The 25918-nt window shown below is 41.9% G+C and overlaps 1 protein-coding gene across 1 annotated transcript in view; it reads right to left on the bottom strand.

Annotated features, from left to right (window-relative positions):
• Nucleotides 1-2425: 2425 nt before the first annotated feature.
• Nucleotides 2426-25918, bottom strand: part of LOC147698516 (putative tRNA methyltransferase 9B) — a 195745-nt gene continuing 172252 nt past the window's right edge. The window contains exon 6 of the mRNA XM_086935115.1: nt 2426-3757. Within this exon, the coding sequence (XP_086791241.1) occupies nt 2757-3757 (1001 nt within the window). The 3' untranslated portion in view covers nt 2426-2756. The remainder of the gene's footprint in view (nt 3758-25918) is intronic.

Genomic DNA, 25918 nt, shown 5'->3' with positions numbered 1-25918 from the left:
AGATCTATCAGAGTACCTGATACATGTAAGTGGTTATTGAGTTTATATGTGCCCAAACTTTTAGATATAGAAAAATCTCTGATTATTATAAATTAGGGAAAATGTGACTAATTATAAAACATGTACACCGCTTCCGCTGGATCAAGAGGCTGTTCTTACTGGTTTAATAAAGAACACTTTTTTAATGCTGTTTCCTGTGCTTCATCTTTCCAAAAACATCCCTTTTTGAATCTCAAGGGTTGTACAAGAAAATACAGGTGCAAGGGTCTAAATCACAAGTGTACATGTGATGGTTGGTGGAATAGCTGGATCACTGAAATAATATCGAGTTACAAAAATATCGATGACAAAATATAGAGGGACAAAATATCGAGTTTCTATCTTCATACAGGTAAGTACAAAAATATCGACTTTAAAATATCGACTGTAAATAATATAGACTGTCAAAATATAGATTTTTTTATATGTCTTTAAATTAAGTTAAAACTAATATAATAATAAATATATTTAATATAAACTTAGTTAAAATGATTAAATAAATGTAATATTAATAAATAAATAATGTAAATTACAATTTTATTGTAACAACTATAGTGAATTCAACAGTAGAAAAACGCAGGATAGCGTAGGGGTAAAAAATACTATTCCCACTCCAGTGGGTGCAACAGTAGGGAAAGCGCTGGATAGCGTAGAGGTAAAAATTACTATTCCCACTCCTGTGGGTTCAACAGTAGGGAAAGCGATGGATAGCGTAGGGGTTAAAATTACTATTCCCACTCCAGTGGGTGCAACAGTAGGGAAAGCGTTGGATAGCGTAGGGGTAAAAATTATTATTCCCACTCCAGTGGGTGCAAGAGTAGGGAAAGCGTTGGATAGCGTAGGGGTAAAAATTACTATTCCTACTCCAGTGGGTGCAACAGTAGGGAAAGCGCTGGATAGCGTAGAGGTGAAAATTACTATTCCCACTCCAAAGAGTGCAACAGTAGGGAAAACATTGGATAGCGGAGGGATTAAAATTACTTTTCCCACTCCAGTGGGTGCAACAGTAGGGAAAGCGTTGGATAGCGTAGGGGTAAAAATTACTATTCCCACTCCAGTGGGTGCAACAGTAGGGAAAGCGTTGGATAGCGTAGGGGTTAAAATTACTATTCCCACTCCAGTGGGCGCAACAGTAGGGAAAGCGCTGGATAGCGTAGTGGTTAAAATGACTATTAATTAATTAACAATTAACAATTTTAATTAATTTACATAATTATTAATTATTATTAAATTACTTCCCACCCTATCCCCCTATAAACTCACAACCCACTACTGAAAATAATTTACTAAATATTAATTATTTATCAATGAAATATTTATAATTAATTACCAATTATATTTTAATTAATTACCGAATAGTAATTGTTTAACAATTATTATTAATTTACATAATTAATTAATTATTATTAAATTACTTCCCACCCTATCCCCCTATAAACCCACAACCCGCTACAGAAAATAATTTACTAAATATTAATTATTTATCAATTAAATATTTATAATTATTTACCAATTATATTTTAATTAATTACCAATTAATAATTAATTAAAAATTATTATTAATTTACATAATTAATTAATTATAATACAATTACTTCCCACCCTATTCCCCTATAAACCCACAACCCACTACAGAAAATAATTTACTAAAAATTAATTATTAATCTATTATTTTTTACCAATTATATTTTAATTATTTACCAATTAATAATTAATTAACAATTACTATTAATTTACATAATTAATTAATTATTATTAAATTACTTCCCACCCTATTCCCCTATAAACCCACAACCCGCTACAGATTTATATTACACGATTATTAAAAAATATTAAAAACTACCTTATTTTCGATTTTTTTTGTCTATATTCTATGTAGTCGATATTATGTCTAGTCTATATTTTTGATTCAATATTTTGGCTATTAATATCGATATTACTCGATAATTTTGTAGTCTATATTATGTCTGGTCGATATTTTGGCTAGTCTATATTTTTTACTCGATATTTTGTCCAAACGATATTTTGGATTCGATATTATGTCTGCTTACCGGAATAGCTGTGAGGAGAAATCTATCACTCCCGAAGTTGTCTCATGTACCTGGACTAACATTTACCCTGCAGCTGTTGTGTTATTAACTTGAGGATTGAGTCCAAAAGTAGATTCATTATGGTCCTGTATCAATTTCATTAATATGTAATCTAAAGAAATGAACAGTCTTGCTTTATATTGTAAAATGATCTGTCCACAAGTTAAAGTCTCTTGCTCCAATGAGGTTCAACAGAATGCACATTTGTTTCAGGATATTGTTCACTTCTTTGGGGAATTATTTGCATTATTTTATCTATAAGTAAATGTTTAGTTCCAATAAAAATAACATAAAAGTGTGGTTAGATTTTTTTTAATTATAAAATGTATGAAAAACATCTTTCTCAACAGTATAAAACATCGTACAATGCAGGTTGCATACTAGCCATATTCATTTTAAATAACATGAAAACTGTCACTAACTAAATACAATACACCTGTATTCTTATTCTGCAATGAATCTCCTTTAAAAAACAAAACCAGTTAATTAAACCAACATAACTAAATAAATATATAAAAATTCCTTTCTGGAAACTAAAATAGAAGCAAAAAACATCATCCATAAAAAAGCATCAGATTCAATTCTAAAACTGCCAACGGCTCAAGGAATGGCACATGAGCCAGAACTCTATATCTTCCACACATTCACTTTTTCTGCAACAACGCACCAGTTGGAATGGTCAAAGTAAGCCTGCACAACATGCAGCTCAGGAACGTGGTGGCCTATCAGGTCTACAAGTTCCCCTTTTCTAAACACATGATAATACCGGAGGCAAGCACTATCAGGAGGTGTCTGACCCGGATTCTTGGGAACACCCTTCCTGAGATCATAAACGGTTTCCTTTTCAGAGATTCCATGTTTGTTTTTCTTCAAAAGGTTACAGGAATCAGCCAATTTAATAGGAAAATTGTGTTCTAACTGTTTTCTAAATGGTTGCTCCTTGTGACGGGATACCAGGTCAGGCAAAGATATTCTGCTGCAATCGCGAATCAACTGTTCAGAAGCGGGGTGCTGTGAAGTATTCTCTGAATCAATGCCACAAAAATCATTGAAATGGCGAGGAAGAAGAGACCAGTCAATGCCCAAAGACTCATCTTCAGAGTTCTTCCTGGACCCTGTAAACATTACTGGGCTCCCCTTTGTGGAGTCTCCTGGCTCCTTTTGTTCGAACAGCTTCTCCGTACTTGAGATAACACTGCACTTTGGAAACTGGTTATTATTGAAACTAATACGATCGCCAAGGTCTAATACTGAATCAAGGGACTTTGAAAAGAATTTCCACCTCAAAGATTTGTCAAAACATTTGTAAAATATTTCCTTTCTTTCTGCAAAAGAGGGACTGTTTCTCTGTGGTTCTGCTGCACTATCCAAGCTGCTCCAACGCTGGTTAGCTGCTGCTGGTCGGTGAATTTGTTTTTTAGGTTTATGCACTGCACCGTGTGAAGACACATGACTTGGGGAAGGAGGCTCACTGTTCCAAGGGACAAAGATGTCTTGCTTTCCAAATTTCCTTCGTTTTTGCTCCATAGCCCACACATAAATCATGATCTGGCCTCCTGTCCTCAAAATGCGAGCCATCTCCTTGATTGCTCTGATTCGCCGCTCCTTGGTGGAAAAATGATGAACCACTGAAATATAAAACATAGAGTTAGCTGGATACTATAAAGTAGATCATACTAAATGATGCATTTGTTTAGATATGTGAAAATGATTTCCCTACATGTGCCACATTGCTGCTTACACAGGTTATATCATAGTGTCAGTTTCTAAAGGAGTTACACAACTACCCACATGCAACAATTTTCAAAGGTTTGTGAAAACACTGTGCATCTTTGTAGAGATGGTGAATATCTATTGTATTTCCCATTCAAATACAAGTGAGTCCAAAGCTAAACTAAATTTGTATAAGGAACCCTTCTGGCACATGAATGTGAGCCATTATTGTCAATCCCCTGTTAAATGTAGTTGTACAGACATTATTCATATTAAAGTCAAATATAGTTCAGCTTTTACTCATCAAATTCTAATGATCTCTTCAAACACTGGACCATGCATTTTCGACATATGATGAAAGCGTATGAACTGGTATGGAATCATATATATAAACTTAGCATTGACTGCATCAAGGATATACACATCCTCTAAAGAAACTGACATTGTGCACTGTAGTGTTTTTGTTCGCTTTGTTTAAGCAGGAATTTGAATGAATGAATTAATAAATGAATATGAGACTTTTAGAGTGTGGACTTAGCCCAAGGGCATCAAGGCGCTAGCACCGATCAACATACAGGCAGAACCGATTCCTACTCAAACCAGACTCTCAGAGAACAACCATGTCTTCAGGGCTTTGCGAAAGATTGAGTGTACTCGTTGCCCCGAGAGAAAGTCCGGGAGAGAGTTCCAAACATTCGCAGCCGCAAATGAAAAGGCCCCCCGCCCCATCTCATCGTTTTGACCCTAGGAACTACAAAGAGTTTCTTTTTTGCTAACCTCAGATTCCTAGAGGGCACATACTGTTGAAAAATGATCTTTATGCCCGAAGAGCCCAGGCCATAGTATGCGTTATGAGTGAGGCAGAGGGTTTTAAACACAATTCTGCGATCCCCCGGGAGCCAGTGCAACGACCCAAGGAAAGACTAAACCGAATGATGTTTGGGAAGGTCCATCACCAGCCTGGCAGGGGCGTTTTACACCAACTGCAGGTGGTGCAGCTGGCCTTTGTTGATGCCTAAATAGAGGGCGTTGCAATCGTCCAATCTGGACAGTATTAATTAATGCAACCACCACTCTTTTGCTTGCTTCAAGTGAAAGGAACTGATAGATTTTCCTTATGATCCCGATAAGCCCAAAGCAGGTGGCAACTGTCCTAGAAACCTGCAGATTCATGGATAGGGAGTCATCCATCACCACTCCCAGATATTTCCCATGGGAGACTGGAGTTGGACAGGCGCCTAGCGAGTCAGGCCACCACTCCCTAGACCAGATGTTAGGCCGGTCTCCAAAAATCCGGACTTCCGTCTTCTCGCCGCTCAATTTAAGATAGTTTTGTATCATCCACGACGAGACTGCTAACATGCAGTTCTTAAAGTTCTGTGCGGAGTCCGTAGCGTTTTGCGTTTTTGACACCATAATTTGGGTGTCATCCGCATAAAACAGAACTTCCAACCCGAATGACAACCACCCCTGCCAGCGGGGCCACATGAATATTAAATAAAGTGGGTTTCAGGGAAGAGCCCTGAGGCACACCGCAGACAAGGGGAATAGACTCTGAGTAGAAGCTTCCCAATTTGACTATTTGGGACCGCTCTTCCAGGAAGGAAGCCAGAAGGTCCAAAGCCAAGCCCCGACCCCTATCTTCCTGAGATGCTCCAACAGTCTCTGGGGGGACAGCGTATCGAATGCTGCAGTGAGGTCAAGTAAGATCAAGAGAGTAGTATAACCTGCATCCACCTGAACTCGTATATTATCCAAAACTGCAGTGAGGGCAGTCTCCATGCTGTGAGACCTTCTGAAGCCATGTTGTGAGCCATCCAAAATCTGATGTTCCCCCAAATAAGCACTAAAATGAGAGTTCAGGTGGGATTATAAGATTTTCGCTGTGACCGGCATGGACGGAAATCTTTCAAATTTGACGGGTCTAACGAGGGATTTTTTAAAAGAGGCCTAACCACTACCGCTTTCCAACTTAGAGGATACTGGCCCTGTGATATGGCTAGATTCAGAACCGTGGTGAAATGAAGGATCAGCGCCACCTTAGCTATTTTCAAGACCTTAAGCGGACAAGGATCCAGAGGCGACCCCGACTTGACTCCAAGTAAATTCTCGACTGTTTCCGGAGTAAGGGTTGGAAAGGCAGAGAGCTTGCCGATGCCATATTTCTCGGGCTATCACAAGGATAGATTTCCGGTAAGCCACCGGGTACCTGATTAGCATTTAGGATCTTCAACTGAACATAAATGTCAAGATATCTTAGAGCAGAAAAAGGAGGCCAGCCTATCACAGAGATGGCTCCGCCGAATCCGAGACCGTGGATGCACCAAGGGGGTTAAAGTTGTTAAAAAGCTCCTTTGGTGACGTCAGGCTCTCTGATATCTTTGAGTAGTAGCTTCCCTTTTCTTCAATGATAGCTGCTCTATATGCCTTCAGGGATTGCTTGTGTAACTCTCTACTCCGGGGAGCCAGATCCCTGGGCCAGAGTCTTTCCTTCCTTCTGCACTCTTGTCTCATCTTATGCAAATGGTCGGAGAACCAGGGTGCAGAAGGCTTCTTTCTGGCTGAGTAGTGCGGTTTTCTGGGGACGAGAGTGTCCATCACTGCTAAAATCTTCTTAGAGAGGTTATTAGCAGCTAAGTCAGCACTTAGGTGTTCCAGGTGCTGAAAATCAGCCAGTGCAGTGGCGACATATTCATTGGTGACCAGGTTAAGATTTCGCTTATCGATCGCTTTCCCATTAGCAGCGTGAGAGGTTCCTGATATCGTACCTTTTAGTTGAAAAGAAATAGCATAATGATCAGACCACGCTAAGTGGAGGGGCACACCCACCACAATCCGACGATCATTGGAAAAGAATCCGTTCAGGGTGTGGCCTGACATGTGTGTGGAGTATTCAACCAATTAAGAAAAGCCACAGCCGTTCATGCATTCCATAAATGTTTGAGTGTCATGATTCGCTTTGTTTTCTCAATGAAAATTAAAATCCCCAGGAAGAGTGAAATTCAGTCTCTCTAGATAGGGTTCTAGCCTATTGCACAGGTCCTTGCTAAACGTGGCAGAGGACCCCTGAAAAGCTTTCCATAGGGGTAGAATTTATCGAGTAGTATAGAGCCCGGTATGAATCGAGCGTCGAAGTGAGCCGTTCTGACCAACAGGTGAAAGTATACCTAACCAGGATACCTAGACCCCCCCCGTTGCCCCTCCCTATCCAGTCTAAAGAGCCAAAATCCTGCTGGAATGGCTTCTACGAGCTCAGGACCGGAAAACTTATTTGCCCAGGTCTCAGTTAAAAATACCCAATCAGGAGAATGCTGAAGAACAAAATCTTTAAAAGCCACATTGTTTTTAATCAAGGACCTAGCGTTGATAAGAAAGCTCTGTAGCGCCTTCCTCTCTCCGGTAGGGATTACTCTAGTTGTCCTATTAGAGTGGCTATTCACTTTTCCGCCCATACAGTACATGCCACACTTCATACAAGCAGAGGGCTCCTTTCTGATCAGCCTTTCAATGTTTAAGATATGGTCACAACATGGCAGGTTCCTCCTACCCAGATCTAAAAGTGCCCCGCTCGAATACCTTAGCTTAGGGCGGGAGACTGGTGGCAGAGAGGCAGCATCCCTGGTGCCTTCTTGGCACGGACGGGCGCAGACGGGCTTGTCTTTGGCGCGCCCGCTGCGCGGGGGACAGGGCATGCTGTTTATATGGGGAAAAGTAGGAAGAGAAAAGTAGGAATAGGATGACAAATTGTTAGATGCTATATGCTAGTTAGTCGAAACAAAGTAAGTAAATTGTGCCTTAATTTTGTTGGTGCCGTGTGTGTATGGAAGAGCCTTCTCAGGCGGTGTGTAATATGTTAACTCAGACCAAGAATGCTAGGAGTGCGATAGGAGCACCTCTCCACTTTGAGCTCCCAGGATGCAGTGCATGTCAAAATAACACAAAGGGTCCCGCTGAGGCCTGCTGTATATTAAACAGTGTGTTATATGCCAGAGTAGTGCGTATTTAGAGGTTCTTTCCATCTGTGGTCTCCATATCTGTGCCAGTGCCTATGACAGACACTATCTCACTAAATATGATTTAATGACACTTTTCCTCTTGTGGAGCTTGCAGTGCTGTGCACTGGCAGGTAAGTCACACCAGTAAGTTGCTCCTTGTGGCCATGTATTTTACCTGATGAACATACTGAAGAATAACTGTAGAAAAAGTAAATGTAGCAACCAGCTTGTGTGCATGTATTATTGTACAGCTTGCATTGAGAGGCCACTATGTTGGATTGGAAGACACATTCAGGCCTGGTGAGAGCATACACGCATTCCTGATGGCAACAACCATAGCTTCTTGATATCAGCAGTGATTGTCTTTTGGGCTGCTGCCAGGTACAAGGCTCTAGGAACCACTTGTAAGCCTTGAGAATAATGTGCAAATATTCTGGGCTCGGAGCATGCAACCTGCGATTTACCCTTACCAGGTACACTATATACTCAACTAATAAAGGCTCCACTGGGAATGGACTGTAGAATTTGAGTAAGTGGCCTCCAAAACATACTGATCACATGAGTGAGGATTTTAACTATTTTCCTTGTTTTTGTATTCCCATCCTATTTTAATACAAGATTGTAGCATCTGGACATAAATAAACTCAAGATGCGGTGGCAGGTTCAAACGTAGTTTATTCCTCAATAGATCCCATCCACCATCCATCAAAGCTGGAGTAACTGCCTTTCCCCACATGCCATTACACAACCTAATCTGACATACACTTAGGACATATGTGTGTTCCATGAAGGAACTCAATGACCTGTACAGTCTTATAAATGGAACACAATGACCTGTATACTCTTCAATTTTCCATTAAACAAGCAAAGGTACCACACTCCTCCAACCCTTAAACACACCCAAAAATATTTACAAGAACAGATTAAATATAAATAAACCATTTGGACATAAAAACAAACATTTTTTTTACATAAAGCCCTTTAGAAATGTTCAGTTCACATGGTCCTTTAGAAAAGTAGGTTGTTTCACAACAATCTTAGATTTTCTTACTACAGCATCTCTTTCAATTTTCTCCTCATCTCTGACTCCAGGTTCGCCTCTCTCATTCAAACAACCAAGTGAGTCACTTCCTGAAAACCACAACTCTATTGAGATTACAGATGCAAAAATCTTGAGTTTTAACAACATTGTTAAAGATCTTTACAACAAAAATAGGCTTGGAGAATTTGGGACCAGTACCACAGATTACTGGATGTTTTGTCATAATCAAATCTCCAATCCCCACTTCCGTTTTCCTCACAGCCTTCATGTTGTTAAAATACACTTTTCTTTTCTTCACTTTCAACTGCTCCTTAGCCCGTACTTTTCTCTCGTCACATGCCTTCCCTAGCAAGACCTCATATTTGTTAACCCATGGTGGTTCAGCCGATGTGTTGAGCAATATTCTACTAAAAAGTTCAAAAGGAGTGCTCCTTGTAGTACTGTGAGGTGTGAACCTGTACATTTCCACCTTTTGAGCACCTCCTTCCAGCTCACAGAATTAAATTTGCCCATGCTTATAGTCTCCTTGGGCACACTATTCAGTCTTTCAATCATCCCATTGGCCTCTGGGTGATAAAAGTGCACATTTTTGTATGGTGAATTCCCCTTTTCTTTAAAAATTCTTCCATTTCCTTAGAAACCAGTGGCACGCTATTTCCAGGTAGAATTGTCTCTAGAATCCCTTCTCTGAAAAATAATTTTTCCAGAAATTTGAAGACATGTTTGGTTTCTATAGACGTCGTGAAAAGAATCTCCGCCCAATGTGAGAAAGTGTCTATCACCACAACTATGTATGCCTGCTGTCCTTCCCATGAACAGGTCCCAGAATGTCTAATGGAACATCTTGTCAAGGACGAGTGGGATGCTCCCTAATAACCATAGGTTGCACCCTTGGACTCTTAGACTTATCACTCAAGGCGCCGGTATGATATTCATGTACCACTTTCTCCACCTGTTTATCCATTCCAGGCAACCAATTAGATATTATCATTATTTCCTTGGTCTTTGTGCTGCCCTGATGTGTCTCCTGTACTGCATCAATCAATTCCTTTCCGAGATTACATGGAGGAACTTACCTTGTGCCATGAAATATTAAGTCTTCAGAGACACTGAGTTCCTCACTTACACTCTAGAAAAGCTCAGTAGCATACAAGCCTTGCCTCTTGTTATGCCACCCATTCTGAACAAGAGACATAACCTCAACCAGCAGTCCATCAGCACTCAATTCATCTCGCCATCTCTGCTCAGACACCACAAGACTCTCTAAAGCACACACCCATTCTGACTCATCCTCAAAGAAGTCATTCTCCACCATGTCATAATCCTCTTTATCAACAAGTCTCAAAATAGTATCTGTCAGCCCATTCTCCACTCCTGTAATATACTTCACAGTAAACCTGTACTCTTGCAAGGTAATGACTTCATAATCTGCTCAGAAACCAGCCCACGTCCTTTTTTATTAAAAAGTTCCACCAGGGGCTTATCGTCGATTCTAATCTAAAACTGGATACCGCAATCAAACATTTTCAACTTCCTGATTGCCCAAAAAACAGAAAGAACTTCTCTTTCTACCCCAGAATATCTTCACTCAGCATCCTTGAACCTCCTCGAAAGAAACAAGATAGTGTTCATACCATTAGATCCGAGCTGTTGCAGGACAGCAGCTCGTCTTTTTTCACTGGCATAAGGGGTTATGATCGGCCTCAACTTGGGTTCAAAGTTCTTCAAATTAGGTGCACAAGCAAGTTATTTCTTTATTGCAAGAAATTCCTTCTCACAATCACTCTCCTACACATATTCCCCACCTTTCCTCAACAGCCTTCTCATGTACATACTAAGATCAGCAACATTCCTAACAAACTTACTATAGTATTCCACCTTCCCCAAGAACGTCATCAACTCACTCTTGGATGAAGGGTACTTTTTTGTGAATGGTGAAAAGCAATTCAGCTTTAGGTATAATACCCTCTCCTGTGATGCTATGATCAAGATAGTTTATTGTATTAATACAGAATTAGCATTTTTCCAACTTGACAGTAAGATTACCTGTTGAGTTCTGGTTCATCCCTATCATAAACTAAAATGTCACCCTGGTAGATGCTCACCCCATCAATATCACCAAGCGCCATTTCCATAATCTGTTGAAAAACAGATGCCACAGATATCAGCCCACTAATCTGTAGGACCCAAAAGTTGTAATAAATGTCTTATGATCCCTTGAGGACTCCTCCAACTCAACTTGGTGGTAAGGTGATGTGAGGTCAATGGCGCTAAACACCTTAGCACCATTGAGTAACAACAACCCAGTAATGTTGGGGAAACGGTACCTATCCACCACAACATTTTTATTACGATTTCTTAGGTCTATGTATAAGCGCAAACTGCCATTGGGTCTTCTGGCTGCCACAACAGGAGCTAGCCAGTCTGTAACTTCTACCTCTTCTATAACCCCACCACGTAACAATTTCAAAATTTCAGCATACATCTCCTCTCTTAGAGCAATTGGAGTATATTTAACCTTGCAACAACTTGGTTGAGCAAATTTAAACGAGGAAGCAAGTTTTCTCAAATCAGTCATATAATCTTCCACAGATTCATCATCTAATTGCATCCTCTTAGCAAAATGGTATCTTTCTAAGATAGTACTGAACTTTAGAATATAATTTATGTCTTATTTTTTTATGCATATCTCATATTCATTCAGGTCTTCAGCCTCCTCCAAACCTGGAAGGTCAGGAAGATTATCTAAAATATCTTGACCTTCTGGACCTTAACAGTGCAGGAGTAAAGACGTTTACCTTTCTGCACCTAATGTGGTTCCACATACCCTGGCATACCTGTCAAATATCTTTCTCCATTTTTGGCATCTGATGGGAGGTGTGCCTGGAGCAGACATTAAGAACGGTGGAGCGGTAATATTCTGCACACTTTCTTGTGCGTTCTATTATATACCAGTCACAGCACGAGATTGAAATAGTAAGGAATATTATTGTAAATCAGTGCAAGATCACTAAAAATAATAAAGTGATCTAGACAATTATAAGAGTACGTGAATATGTAGTCAGTATGAGTGTCATAGACATCAAACTCAGGAACACACTGAATTACAGGCAAAGTGTGTCACAACTGTCACGAACAGAAACTCAGATTTGGCAAAAGTGTGCGTGTGTGTCACTACAAACACAATGAATGGACACCCTGAAGTATGGCAAAAGTGTGCGTGTCACTGTACACTCAAGGAGCAAGACCCACTGGTCACCCAGACACTTCGCCCTGTGCTTTATCTTCAGCCTTCATGTCTCAACTAGGGGTGGGTGACAATTTTGCTCTTCTGGTGGAGTTCGCAGAGTTTTGCCCACAAGCAGAACGGGGAATACAGGCAAAACTCTGCCAACTGCCACGTGGTAGAGTTTTTTCTCACACATAGCTCACCAATGTTGAGATGGCGAGTGAGAATTTGTGTCCCCTGGTGCGATTTTCTGGATGCTAGAAAGCCTTCTGGCAAGATTTCCCAATGAAGGCGGTTGCAGCAGGTCACAACCGTTCATGCTGGGAAAGCTGCCACTGGAGTAGAAAATCTAATAGAGTAGAAGAAAACGCAGCACCCTCTGGCGCACCACGTGGTGCCATTCATACTGATTTTACAGCGCGGAACAAGCTCCCGGCGCTAAACATTTGCGCGAGCAGTGCAATATGCCGAATTCAGTCTGCTTGCGGTACTCCATGGAATCACTCAGAGATTTTATGCAACTCCACGGAATGAAACTTTGCGAGTTCTGCCCACCCATAGTCTCAACAATGGTCTAAATTGAAAGCCTAGGCTTTGTGTAATCTTTAGAGCAAGGCCAGATTAAGCTCCCTTGAAGTGTGGAGGAGGTGGATGTGGCTGTAAGAGCTTGGCTAATAGATGCCTTTGATAGTCCTATTCCTTTAAAGGAAAGGCCTACTAATTCTCTGAAATATTCAATACCCTGGTGGACGGTGCTCTCACAAAACAGCATAGTAGCTCAAACTGGTCAGTAGAAAAAGTTTTGAACTATCCAGTAAGATAATTATTTATTTCCTCTTGTTGTGCATTGCAAACAGAGATACAGGGCAATCCGAAGGACTTTGGTGCGAAAAGCAACCAGAAAAAAGAGCCTAAAGGAGCTTCATTCGAACACCCAGGAGTCCCTATGGCAGGGTCCAGGGACGAAAGTTATTCCCACGGGCAGTTGATAGCAAAAGTGACTGTGGGCTTACCTGTTAACCCTATGTGTGCAAGTTCTTTTCCTGGACCAAGGGGTCCACAAGTGGGGTGTACCACAAAGGTTCAGCACCAGATGTTGTGTACTCCTGATTCTCATTGCCTAATCAGGCAGGCAGCCAGCTTAGGCCATATCATTATAGCTACCCTTGGATCGCCTATAAGTTAACCCATTACTTATTCAAATAAATCTGAAACATAACTTTCTTCAATCAAAATTGGTGTGGTCTTTGCATGCATTTATTCAGTGTAACCCAGTTTGGGGTGTGTGCGCTCCTGGCTATGGAATATCGGCGCCATGGGAGGTGATTCAAGTAATATGGTGCAAGGGATGGCATTGACATTACTGTGGGGCTGCACATGGAGGTTTAAGTGTGACGGTTAACTTCAGGATTATGGATCAAAGGTGGAATTGTGTTTCTCGTGGTAATTTATGACAGGGGGTTGACCCATGGGCTGTGGTAAGCTTTAAAGACAGGAAATGACCCTCTTTAATCCCCCTAGGCATTCACCCTGTACCTTTCAATAGCGTCAACAAGCGGTCTGCCAGAAAACCCATCAACATACTAACTACTGTTGATAATCTCCAAAGCTATCCACCTCCTATGTCTTGAATACTTGTCTTGAATTACCATGAGATACATCTTTCTACGTCACGATGGATCCACAGACCTGAAGGTCACTGTCAGTTCTGGACTTCTACATGTTCCCTCACAGACAAGTTCATTCCATCTATTGAACACCAAGGCAAAGCTCCACATTCGATAGGTTAATCGAAGGTGACAAACGTTCAGCTCCCTGCTGAAATTGCTCCACATAAAATGTCACGCATTTACAGGGAAGGCTGTTTAAGGCACCCAACAATCATGGCAACTGTTGCGTACAGCCTTATACACATAGGGCGAATGCACATGCGGCTGTCAAAGTAGCACGGACACCCACATGCAGTGCTGTGAGTTTGAAGTATCCCCATGGATACTTTATTTAATTGTGCTTAAATGATCATTTTTATCTTCAGTTTGATATCTTTGTTATAGATTACGTCCTTTAAAAATATGACGCTTGCCCTGAAAAGGTATTTATGCTGCAGTAAGCGCTTTGTACAGAACTCAAAGTGCACTGTAATTTCGGTTTATGTCTGATGCAGTCGGAGGTCCTTATTTGGCTTGTTCAGAGGGGCCAAAGTAGGTGAGAGCACTCCAGGCACCCTTTACTTAGACACACCACTCAAGAGGTGTGTTGAATGCTTGTTTTACAGTGATGAATGTATTGAGGAAGGGACCAAGAACCTGTGCACAAACAAACATGCAAATGAAATGGGTATTATGATAGCTGCAGTATTGCAGGATGCAGGGTGGGAGTCAGGCTGCTCTACAGACACACCCTTTGTATAGTAATGTCCCTGACAGCAGGATAGTCTCAAACCCGAAGCACCCATAACAAATGCATAAAGAAGAGTGGGATTTCTCCACTGAAAGTGTGATACAGACAGAGAAAAAGTTGGCCTTCACCTAAAAGGTCCCTTAACCTGCACAACGGAATCTGCAGCCACACCCTACCATGAACTAAACATCTCTAAAATCCATCACAAAAAGCTTACCTTTTAATTAAAACTTTTGATTTTCTTGTATCCTTTTTTCTTTCACATTTCCCTCTTCTTCCTTTCCATCCTATGCATGCCTTCTCTCTGCGAGCACAACCTACCCTGTCACATACATGTTTCCCTTAACCTCTACTGCTGTATCGTTATATAGACTACTCACAACTGATTTCCAAGACCACAATCTCTCGTCCTTCCTCTTAAATTCATACACCTGCAACCTAACAACACTTAATCTCCTCTAACTCATATGTATCCCACCAAAATGTGTGCATGACCTCACATACCCCTGCTCCCTCACTAATGACCACAACTAACCCATACTTATTCCAATACCAATAACAATAGACTAACCACTAACCTTGGGTTTCAAAGCAGGGTGCTGCCCAGCGTAAAGTGCTTCAACCCCTCGTCATAGGTAGTAAGCGCTATATAAATACAATTACAATAATCTATAGAGAGGAAATTCAGAAATACCACAAACGATAAAAACTGCTAGGGCTTCCTATTTCGCCAACCTAACTGAATCCACTTCTAATCCTGGTAAATAGATATTTACTATTATTAGGTCTTGAGTAAACCCTAGTGCTAAAAATCCTTTGCCTTACCCCACTCCATGCCCGATGTACCAAATAGCTGGCTTCTTTTCCAATATGATTAGATTAGTCTATTCTACATTCTTCGATACAGCTATGAATGCATCTGTTTCCCTCACCAAACATCCTATCACAGGACTAAGGGCCTGATTTCGAGTTTGGCGGATGGGTTACTCCGTCACAAACGCGATGGAAACCCCGTATTACAGGTGCCATAGGATATAATGGACTTGTAATATGGCAAACATTTGTGACAGAGTAATGCGGTCTGCCAAACTCTAAACTCTTGCGACCTACAGTGTGACGGTTAGCGTTTTCACTAAGACCTATTGAGTACGATTTGATTCCTCTAGAGGCTGTACAAGACCGTGTTTCTGGCAACGTGCTTTTTCAATTCCCCTCTAAAAATACTAGGCTATTGTTCTTTAACAACGTGGAGAACTTCCCTTGTCGCTCTGACTTATTTGAGCCCACTTCCTTCAAAGAAATTGTAGAAGGATACATTTTGCCTTCACGTAGTGAAGATGGTGCAGTGTTCTGGCCAGGGACCAGGGTTCGATTCCTGCCTCGGCGGGGTCTCGGGCTCAATTTCCTCAGACCTGTTAATTCTCGCCTCGGTGCCTATTCTAATCACGGGCCCCATGCTGCAACCTTTGGGCAATAGCTTGCTTAGCCTCCACACCGGACCCAACAGCGCTAAGAATGCCTGGCTTCACCCTGGGGGTACCCAGGAGTGGACACTTCACAGGGAAAACCAGGAGGAGTTCCACAGCGGTATGAGTATCAGCGCCAGGAAGCCGAATAGGCGACACCGCAAGGTGACCGTCTGGTGACAGTGCGCTCTATAAGTACCATGACATGGTCCGACGGTCTCATTGACAACACAGACCGAAACGTCGACAGTACATCTATTTCCTCTACCATCTTTTGATTTTGAGGAACCATTTTTTGATTTGTCAGACCATTCAACTCTGAGTTTCTGGAATAGATGTTTGCATATATGTTTAAAGGTTAAGTAATAATACCTTTAACATTATGCTTGGTTGATTCCGAATATAATTCCCTTGTCATTTTTGTACATATTAAATATTGTTTTTCTGAAGAAAATATTGCCCCATTGTTCTACAATTGATATTTATATCTAAATTGGTTTATTCATAAGAAAAGCAATTGTCCTTTTTCTGTGTTCAAATCACAAGTTCATCACTGACCAGGATGAACAAAAAATAGATTTTGTTATTAACAATTATCAAACTAAGTCTGTGAACAAAATCCCTTGCAGACGCTCCTCTACTTACTTTCAAACTCTAAATCAGGCCCTGTTGGAAATGGCCCTTTTTGCAGGGTTATCCTCAAACTTTTTGCTTCTTCCTCCTATTTTTTCCTGACCTGTTTTTCTAGGTTTTAGGACTCTGGGCACATTACCACTGCTAATCAGTGCTAAAGTGCATATGCTCTCTGTGTAAATTGTGTTATGGATTGGTGTTTTCGTGATTGGATATTTGATTTACTTGTTAGTCCCTAATAAAGTGCACTGAGTGTGCCAGGGCCTGTTAATCAAATGCTACTAGTGGGCCTGCAGCACTGATTTTGCCACCCACGTGAGTTGCTCTGAAAAGGTAACTCAGACCTGCCATTGCAGAGTCTGCGTGCAGTTTGTAACTGCCATGTCGACTTGGCCAGTGCACACACTTGCCAGTCCCTAACCTTCCCTTTTCATTTATGTCAGGCACCCCTAAGGTAGGCCCAAGGTACCCCTGTGGACAGGGTGCATTGTATGTGAAAGGTAGGACATGCCCTGGTGTGTGTGGCATGTCCTGATAGTGACCTCCCAGGGTTAAGGAAATCGTTAACGAAGTTGAAGTGTTGGTGAATTCTGCACCCTTACCTCTGGCTGATCTAGCAATTAGGGACATAACTTCCCCAGGTGAGAGCCAACTACATTTTAACATACTGGCAGTACCTCTGAACAAACTGAGGAGTACAAAAACATCTGAGGAAATCCCCCTGGTAGCACAACTAAAGCCTCTACCCAGTTGTGGGGAGATACACAAGGTAGTACCTGAATTGATAGTAACAACAAGGGAGCCAATAAAATTGGTTTCCTGGAACATAGCCGGAGTCACAAAGGATTTGAGGGGCCCAGAATGGGCTAGCTACATCGAGTCTTTTGACTTCTGTATGTTACAGGAATCCTGGGCAGTTGATACCCCACACAGATTAGGGTACAAGACTTATGGAATTGGTGCGATTCCATCTAGAAGTGGGAGGGCCTCGGGTGGGTTACTAATCTGGGTGAAAGTACATTTAAGGGTACGTATTGAGGTGATGGATACTAATTCTCCAGACATACTAGCTTTAAAAATTACTGTATGCAATGGGAAAAACTTATTCTTAATTAATATCTATAACAGGCCATCACCCAAAACACGTGAATCACTAACACTTTCCAAACTAGATTGTTTTTAAGCAAATTGGATGCCAGGGAGGCCTTTACAATTCTGGCTGGCGACCTTAACTGTAATTATGAGCCAGTCATGGGTCTTAGCGATATTTTTGAAGAGGAAGACCAGGCTAATAAGATTCCTATTTTGGATAATATCAAATTAGTTAAATATTCAACCTTGGCACTCCAAATGACTAAAATATGTACAGAGCATTGCCTTAGGGCCTGCAATGGACGGTTACCGTCCGATTGTTTGAAGAAACCCACTTTTCGCAGGAGCAACTACCAAAGTAATATAGACTTTGTGATTGCCTCTATATCCACCTGGCCCTATCTTCTCGATTTTGAGGTAAAGGAGAGGCTTGAGAGTGATCATTATCCTCTAGATCTTAAAATAGAGGCCTCCCTGCTAGAGGATATAGCTCCCTCTCTCTCGGCAGACAAAGATAATGGAGAAAACCCCGATACCCATATTAGTAATAATAGGCGATCTCTCAAATGGCCATTCATATTGGACCATGGCGATATCCTGGCAGAAATATATATACTATTTGCAGGCACCTTTGGACCATATTTAGCCCTACCATCGGATGAGGAAAATAAAACCCATTTTAGGACACTACATCAAATTTTTATTGAAGATTTAAAACTCTTAGTTACCAAAATGCCCAAAAAGAAACAGCAAGGGACACATAACATATCTCACGGCAAACCCTGGTATGACAGAACCTGCAGAGAGTCCAAAAGGGCACTCCTAGTAGCAATTAAATCTAAGGCACCAACAGATATTAAGACAGCTAGGAACAATTATAAGTTGATACAAAAGGCTTCAAAAGTAGCTTGGGAAGAAGAAAAGTGGGCTGATATGCTGCTAGCCGCCAAATCACGTGATAACGTAGCATTCTGGAGGCTTGTAGCTAATGCAAATCATGTAGGGAGAGTGGCTAAGGACGTCTATGTGGACGAACAAACCTGGATTAACCACTTTTCTAACCTTTACAAAATATACGATGACCCACGCATAGACCTGAATTCCCCAAGCTATGAACTTCCAAATGAATACCTGGATTTTACTTTGGGTGAAACTGAGCTGGCAATAAGCCAAATAAAATCTGGAAAAGCCCCAGGTCTAGATAAGATTCCGGGTGACTTATACAAGCACGATTTAGGAGTATGGGTACCATACATTAATTATCTGTGCAATAAGTTAGCCCGTTCCTTAGACTTTCCAGAAAGTTGGAAGGGAGCCAAAATTGTTTTAATTTTTAAAAAAGGAGACAGGATGGATCCCTCCAATTACCGACCAATAAGTTTAATAGATATACTCCAGAAAATTTCTGCACAGCATCTTTTATTTCGTGTTAATAATTGGCTGGAGGATAACTCAATTCTAACCAGATATCAAGCTGGATTCAGAGCCAAAGTTAGCACAATAGACCAGATTTTTAGACTCTGCTGTCTTTATTGGAAATATGTAAAGATAAAAAGGGGTCACTTATATGTTGCCTTTGTTGATTTAAGGGCAGCATTTGATTTAGTTCCTCGAAATCTTTTATGGAAAACATTGAGTACAGCAGGGTTGCCCAATAATTTACTAGTTCAGATTAAAGAGCTACATGAGGGTAATTTCGCGAGAATTCGATGGGGCCCAAATGGTGAATTGACCCCAAAAATTCCCATCGAGCGTGGTGTCCGCCAAGGCTGCGTACTGGCTCCCACGCTCTTTTCTATTTTCGTGAATGATATCCCCTCATATTTAGAGGGATGTAAAAACGATTCCCCTAAACTGAATGGTGCAAAAGTCACTTCCCTATTATTTGCTGACGACACCATTTTGATTTCACAAACTAAAAGAGGTCTCCAGGCACTACTGAACTCCTTTAGTGATTATTGTAGTATGAAGGGTCTGGAGATCAATGGGAAAAAGACAAAATGTATGACCCTAAACCCAACCAAATTAGATAAAGGCTGCCTAATGTTAAAAGGAGTCAAATTGGAATCAGTGCCTCATTTTTCATATTTAGGGGTGACACTAGACTCCAATTTTACTTGGAAACCCCAAATGGAAAAAAGTAAGCTCACATTTTCTCAGAATGCAAGACCTATTCTAAGGGAACAAAGCTTGAGCACTAGCAAAGCTGTGTCCCCGGCGATTGAACTTTTTAAATTCAAAGTTCAACCAGCAGTGCTATACAGTGCAGAAATTTGGGGCCCTGGATCTAGGGGCGCCTTCAGCATCCTGGACAACAATTTTATGAGAAGCTTGGTAAGGGTCCCGAGAGGCACTCCTTTAGTGCCCCTCCAATTTGACCTAAACATTAAAAGGACTGACCACCATATCTTATTACGCCCATTGCTGCTGTGGGTCAGACTATGGCGGATACCCGAATTGCGAGATTATAGGGATGGGCTAATAGAAGTTAGGAAGCTTGACAGCTCAAAAGCTATCCCGTGGTTAATACATGTTAAAACATGGTTTTTTAAAATAGGTCTGAAACAATTCTGGGAGAACCCGGATCATCTTCCATCCAACTCAAAACTAATTTTAAAAAGGGCCTTCTGGACCTTTATTGTTAACATGATTACAAGCGCTCTATCCGGTGGGACCCTAGTAACTAAATTTCTTGCTTTTAAGGATGTTCCATTATTTGAATCTTTTATGGACGAAATAGAGCCCCCTCTTGCCAAAACTCTATTTTTAAAGTTTAGATATGGAAATCTTTTGATAAAGTCTACTTTGGCACGCTGGGATAGGGGCACAAAATCTTCACCTATGGTGAAAGATGAAATATGTTCCCTGTGCAATGATCACCTGATAGAAAATGAGCAACATATCCTCTTTATTTGCCCTGTGTATGCACAGGCCAGGAAAAGATGGATTAAACCAATTTGCCTACTGCTAGGTATAAGATCATGTTCACAGGCCCTGAGAATCCTTACAACTAACACATCTAAACCAATAATATTCCGTGTTAGTAGTTTCTTGTATTCTGTTTTTTTCAAAAGGAAACAATTGGGCCTTCAACTGTAATTGGGTTATATCTTAGAGATAGTATCGGTCGATATTTAACCAATCAGTGGGGGGTACATCACTGATTTTTACTGCTGCTTGTGTATTGATTGTTTTTATTAAGATATAAATTATTTTAGCTAATGGCTTCAAGTTCCATGCTGTATTGACTTTAAGTTTTTTTAACTGTAATGTATATGTGTGGCTTCTTTTATGGCAGCAAAGCCGAAATAAAGAATTTTGACTTGACTTGACTTGAATTACAGGCAATTTAGTTTTTCATTATTGCAAGGCTACCTGTTACCTATAGGACAAAACGGGGAGTTTGTTTATAACATCTTATAAAGATAACTGGCCAGGGGAATTAAGTAGGGAAATAAAGTTTAGTATGCCTGAACTCAGAATCTAAAGATACATCTTTTAGTGAAGGTGATTTTTACATTCTGTGTTTGAAAACACCACTTTTAGAAAGTAGTGTGCCTCTGCTGGAATGTGGATTGCCTGTCTGGGTTTTGGATGACAGAAGGCTAGAGAGCAGGAGTGGCTCCAGATAGTCTAGGTGGGTCAGGAAAGGGCTGAGTAGACCTGGGCAGCAATTGGGGAAGGGGGAGGAAATTTCCTTGCACCTCAAAGGGCCTGGTCTGCCTCTGACAATGCAGTCTCCACCTCCTGCCAGGAGGTCACACCAGAGGAGGCAGAACTGGTTCTGGCTGGGCACAGACACTCTCTGCCTAAAAGATCAAAAGATTTTGGGATATAAATAGTGGGGCCCAGACCCCTGAACTTTAGAACATTTCTGGACCAAGAAGGATGCCAAGAGGAAGAGCTGGAAAAGCTGGGGTTAGGAACTACCACTGCTGTGTGGGCCTGCAGTGGCTGCTTCTGTCTTGGGCAGGGAAAGGACTCAACTTAACTTTCTGCAATCTACTTTTGTGAGTTTTTCCGAGGGCTTGAGGTAGAGTGTGCCCCATGTTCAAGAAGTCTCAGGAACAGCAGAGACTTCAACCTCTTCTGCCCTCAGCACTGAGGACTGTGTGTTTGTGCTGCAGCAGAGGAAAAAGCAACCCAAAGCAGTCTACGACGTTGCTGCTGACTCCAGGTCCTGAAGAAACCGCAGAGGGCACCGCCGCAACGCAACCCTGGTCTCACTGACGACGCCTGCTGACGCCGCCACGAGCCACTGCTCGCAGGGCAACCTGTGATTACCGAACTTCGCACCACCTCGCTTCATGACAATGCCTTGGTATCACCAACCACGCTCCACACCAAAATCTACGCTGCTGCTTGCATCATGGTTCTAGGGCACCGCTCATAAAGTTACACGACGCAACGCCCTCATCCCGCACCGCTGCCTCGGCCTACCGATGTCGGCACCATCGACTCCAGTTTGTCAGCCGACGACAGCCCTTCAGCCACGACGCTGCCGCTGCTAGCACCACGACCCTGGTCTCACCGACGCCATCTGACGCTGCCACCAAGCCGCTGCTCGCACCGCGACCAGAGGGCACCGCATGCCGCACCGCTGCACTTCGGACCGCTGCATCCGACGCCTCCAGACGCCGGCGTTCCTGACTTCAACAGAGGGGAGTTCGACCTGCAATGCTTGTGACTTCAAGGGCCCAGACGACTCCTGCATCAACCTTTGGAACCAAAGCCTGCGGACGCATGCTTTCGGAAGCTCAACGAGAGGTCGCCAATGCCCTGCTTTTCTAAAAGTTACTGTTTGTGGGTCTTCATGACACCGTAGCTGGATTGCGAAGCCGCCGCCAGCCAGAACTGTTTGGATTTGTTTGCTTACGCCATGATAGCCCCGGACGGAGCTATCGACATCAAGGAACTATTTTTCAAGCATATTTTGATAATTGTAGATTTTTAAGTACTGTATTGTGGATTTTTATCGTTTTTGGTCTTGTCTTAAATATATAAAAATATTGGATATTTTTCTAAACTGGTGTGGTGACCTTTTGTAGTGCTTACACTGTATTACAGTTGGTTATGTGCAAATGCTTTACACACTGCCTTTAAGATAAGCCTGACTGCTCCTGCCAAGCTACCAAGAGGATTGAGCAGGGGTTATTTTAAGAGTGTAACTCCCTTATCCTGTCTAGAGTGGTGGTTTCTGCCCAACCTTGGGACATGCCCTAGCCGACCAAAAATCCAATTTCAAACAGGCCCATAATCTTTCTTGCTTCTAACCTCTTTCAATTTCAGCCCTGACTAAAATGGCTGAAACCATTACATCAAGCTCCCCTTCGGAGCCAGCTCAGCTTGAGGTCTATCAAGCTGCTTCCACTAGTATTCATTCTGGTAGAATTGTTGAACTTTTCAATCTCCTCTGCTATTGTGCCTCCAGCAAGGAAGCCTGCAATAGTAGTAGTACCTCCACTCAAAAGCCTTCTTTGGACACTACCCAAGCCTGAAAACGTCGGTCCAACCTCTTTGTTGCATTTCACCTCTAACCTGTGTGAAAAACAGATCACTTACCAGCTCTCATCCTTTATTGACACCCATTATGCTCCTCATGCTTCTCAGTTCAGCTTTAGGCCCCAACACAGAAAGGAATCTAAACTGGTGGCTACGGCAGAGGAACTCAGATGGAAGCTGGTCTGGGGCGGAGCCGCTGCTATAATCTTACTAGATCTAAGCATGTATTGATACAGTTTCACACAATATCTCGTTGAATCGGCTACAAGATTAAGGACCCTAGCAAATCATGTGTGGCTAAGACTTTGATATATAATACATTGGTGCAATCACAAACCATGCTCTTATTCAGGTTTATTTGTACAATCAACTTAGCAATCTTCAAAAGCAGTGAGCCTCCAAAACAAAAAGAATTTTGGGGTAGGGCGGCAACACACTGGGAAAACTTTAGGTGAACACACTTTAAGTGAACACGCTTTAAGTGAACACGCTTTTAGGGGCCAAGAAGCATGTAGACTGCTTATGTATAAAATCATTTTGGACATAAACCGCAACTCAGACCCGTGGCTACAGCATTTGCTGGCCTGTAGTCTTTCCATTTCCTTGACCGTAGCTCCTCTCACCTCTTCTACCGCTGTGATGCTAATGGCATCACAGAATCAGGCATCCTCCTTTTCCTTTTTCCTTGCTTTGTCTCTTCTGGACACTTTATTGAACCAGAATCACAGAAGTCCATTATTATGTCCAGGAACAACAGCTTCGCAAAAGCATCAGAAGTAAAACACACTGATTGGCTTTAGTCAGCCTCCTTGAGTCACTGCTCTTCTGGATTATCCTGAATGTTTTGGGCCTGCCTTTAGAACATCAGCAGGGAACAGGGTCAGGCCCCTTCACCTACTGCTTTGATAGAAGTGTGTTATGATCCACTGTTGCCTTTCCCCTTGCCTATGTATCTCTTCTCTACTGCTCAGCCAGAATGAGTGTTGGTGTGCTTGGAGATGTCTGGAATGTTGGATGATTGATGATGTCGTGGAATGATGGGTGCCTGGTGAGGTTGTGTCAGTTGGAGTGTGTAGGCTGAGCAGGACAGAGGCTGCTCCTGGTGGGGCATCACATGGACTTAACATATTCCTGTAACTTTCTGATGCGGTTAGCTCATGAACAAATCTACAATATATATCTACACATCACCTGGCTATGGAAGATCTTTTATTTACAACAAATTGTTTTCACATTTTGGAGCAAACGACACATCAACCATGTGTTAATTAGAGTGCCATTGTGAGGGAATGGACGAATGACTGCCAGTGCTGCTTCTTACCGCCCTACTGAATATGCAGTAGTTATGCTGCATGAAGCACACTTATGCCTTAGATTGATGCCAAGAATCTGCTTTAATACCAAGACCATGCTGTGGCATTACAACCATCATAGCACAAGGATAGCACAGCATTGCGAAAGTCCTTTCTGAAGGGATGAAATAAGTTTCGGCCTCTAGCTATCCATATTGACATGAAAACTTACAGCCTCTGGATACATTTGTTTGCACATCTGTATAATTCTAATAGATAAACCATATTGTTAGGCAGGTCATTCTCGTAACATGCTTGTCCTAGTACTTCCAGGACTTCTATTGTAGAGGTTAAATGAGTATCAGAGAGAAAACACCCTTTTGTATTGAATCCATATTGTTTTTAACTGTATATACAAATTGACTTGGACACAGTCCAGCTGTATAAGCAAGTCCCTTTGTTAGCAGGGTGCATTACTGTGCCTAGCGCGCTTGTGACTTGAAAGTAATTCAACAATAACATGTATCAAATATGGATTGATTGGAAGGGTGCCAGCAACAGCCAACCGCCACAGGTAGTTTGAAATAGTTCCTGCACTTTAGAACCCTGACTGACACAGATCACTTTCACATCCCTGTAGAAGGAACGGATAGGGAAACTGGACGGACACAGATGTGCCACAGAAGCACAGCTCACAACAGGATCTACCACCATACCATGTGATGGTTGTTTTTTGCCCGGTGGCAGGAATATGTAGTCTATATTTAATTTGGACACCAAGACACATTACCGGCCCGGAGAGATTTTAAGTAATGTATACATTTAACCTACATATTTTTATGATTGTTTCCCTTTTATATGCTTGTGACATGTTGTTGCTATTGCATTAACGCCTCTTTCTGTGAGGACACTGCTGTTAAAGGTCATCTGATGGCACTTCACGTGGCACCTCAATATGCTAATTAAAAGTCACATAAAAATTCTGAGAACCTCATAGCTCTGGTGATGACAGGAGCTGCAGATCAGCTCAACCCTTGCAGGGGCAGCTTCCACCGTCAGCTAGATCAACTGGTGGGGAGGTGGATGAGTAAGAGGAAGTAGGGGCAAATACACACACACAAAGACATTGTGAGAATTCGAGTGTGTACATTGTGTGTATAGAGGAAGCAAAAGAGGGGCCACAGGGAGAGAAGGATGAGAAAGAGTGAGTTGAACATAGAGTCTGGAGGTCTAATTACAGACCTTGCAATAAACCGACCCCGGTCCTACTCTGATACTAGACACAAAAATGTAGTGATTCTAGGCCAATCACCATTTGCCTGAAATCAAAATATATGTGACGTACAAATGTGAAACAATCTGCAATGTGAAATAAAGCTATGGTGTGTAGTGTCTAGGAGGTTCCTAAGTACATACATCTCAAGC

The sequence above is a fragment of the Lissotriton vulgaris genome, chromosome 8 (genome assembly GCF_964263255.1).
Source record: "Lissotriton vulgaris chromosome 8, aLisVul1.2, whole genome shotgun sequence".
NCBI lineage: Eukaryota > Metazoa > Chordata > Amphibia > Caudata > Salamandridae > Lissotriton > Lissotriton vulgaris.
This window is presented reverse-complemented; position numbering and strand designations above follow the sequence as displayed.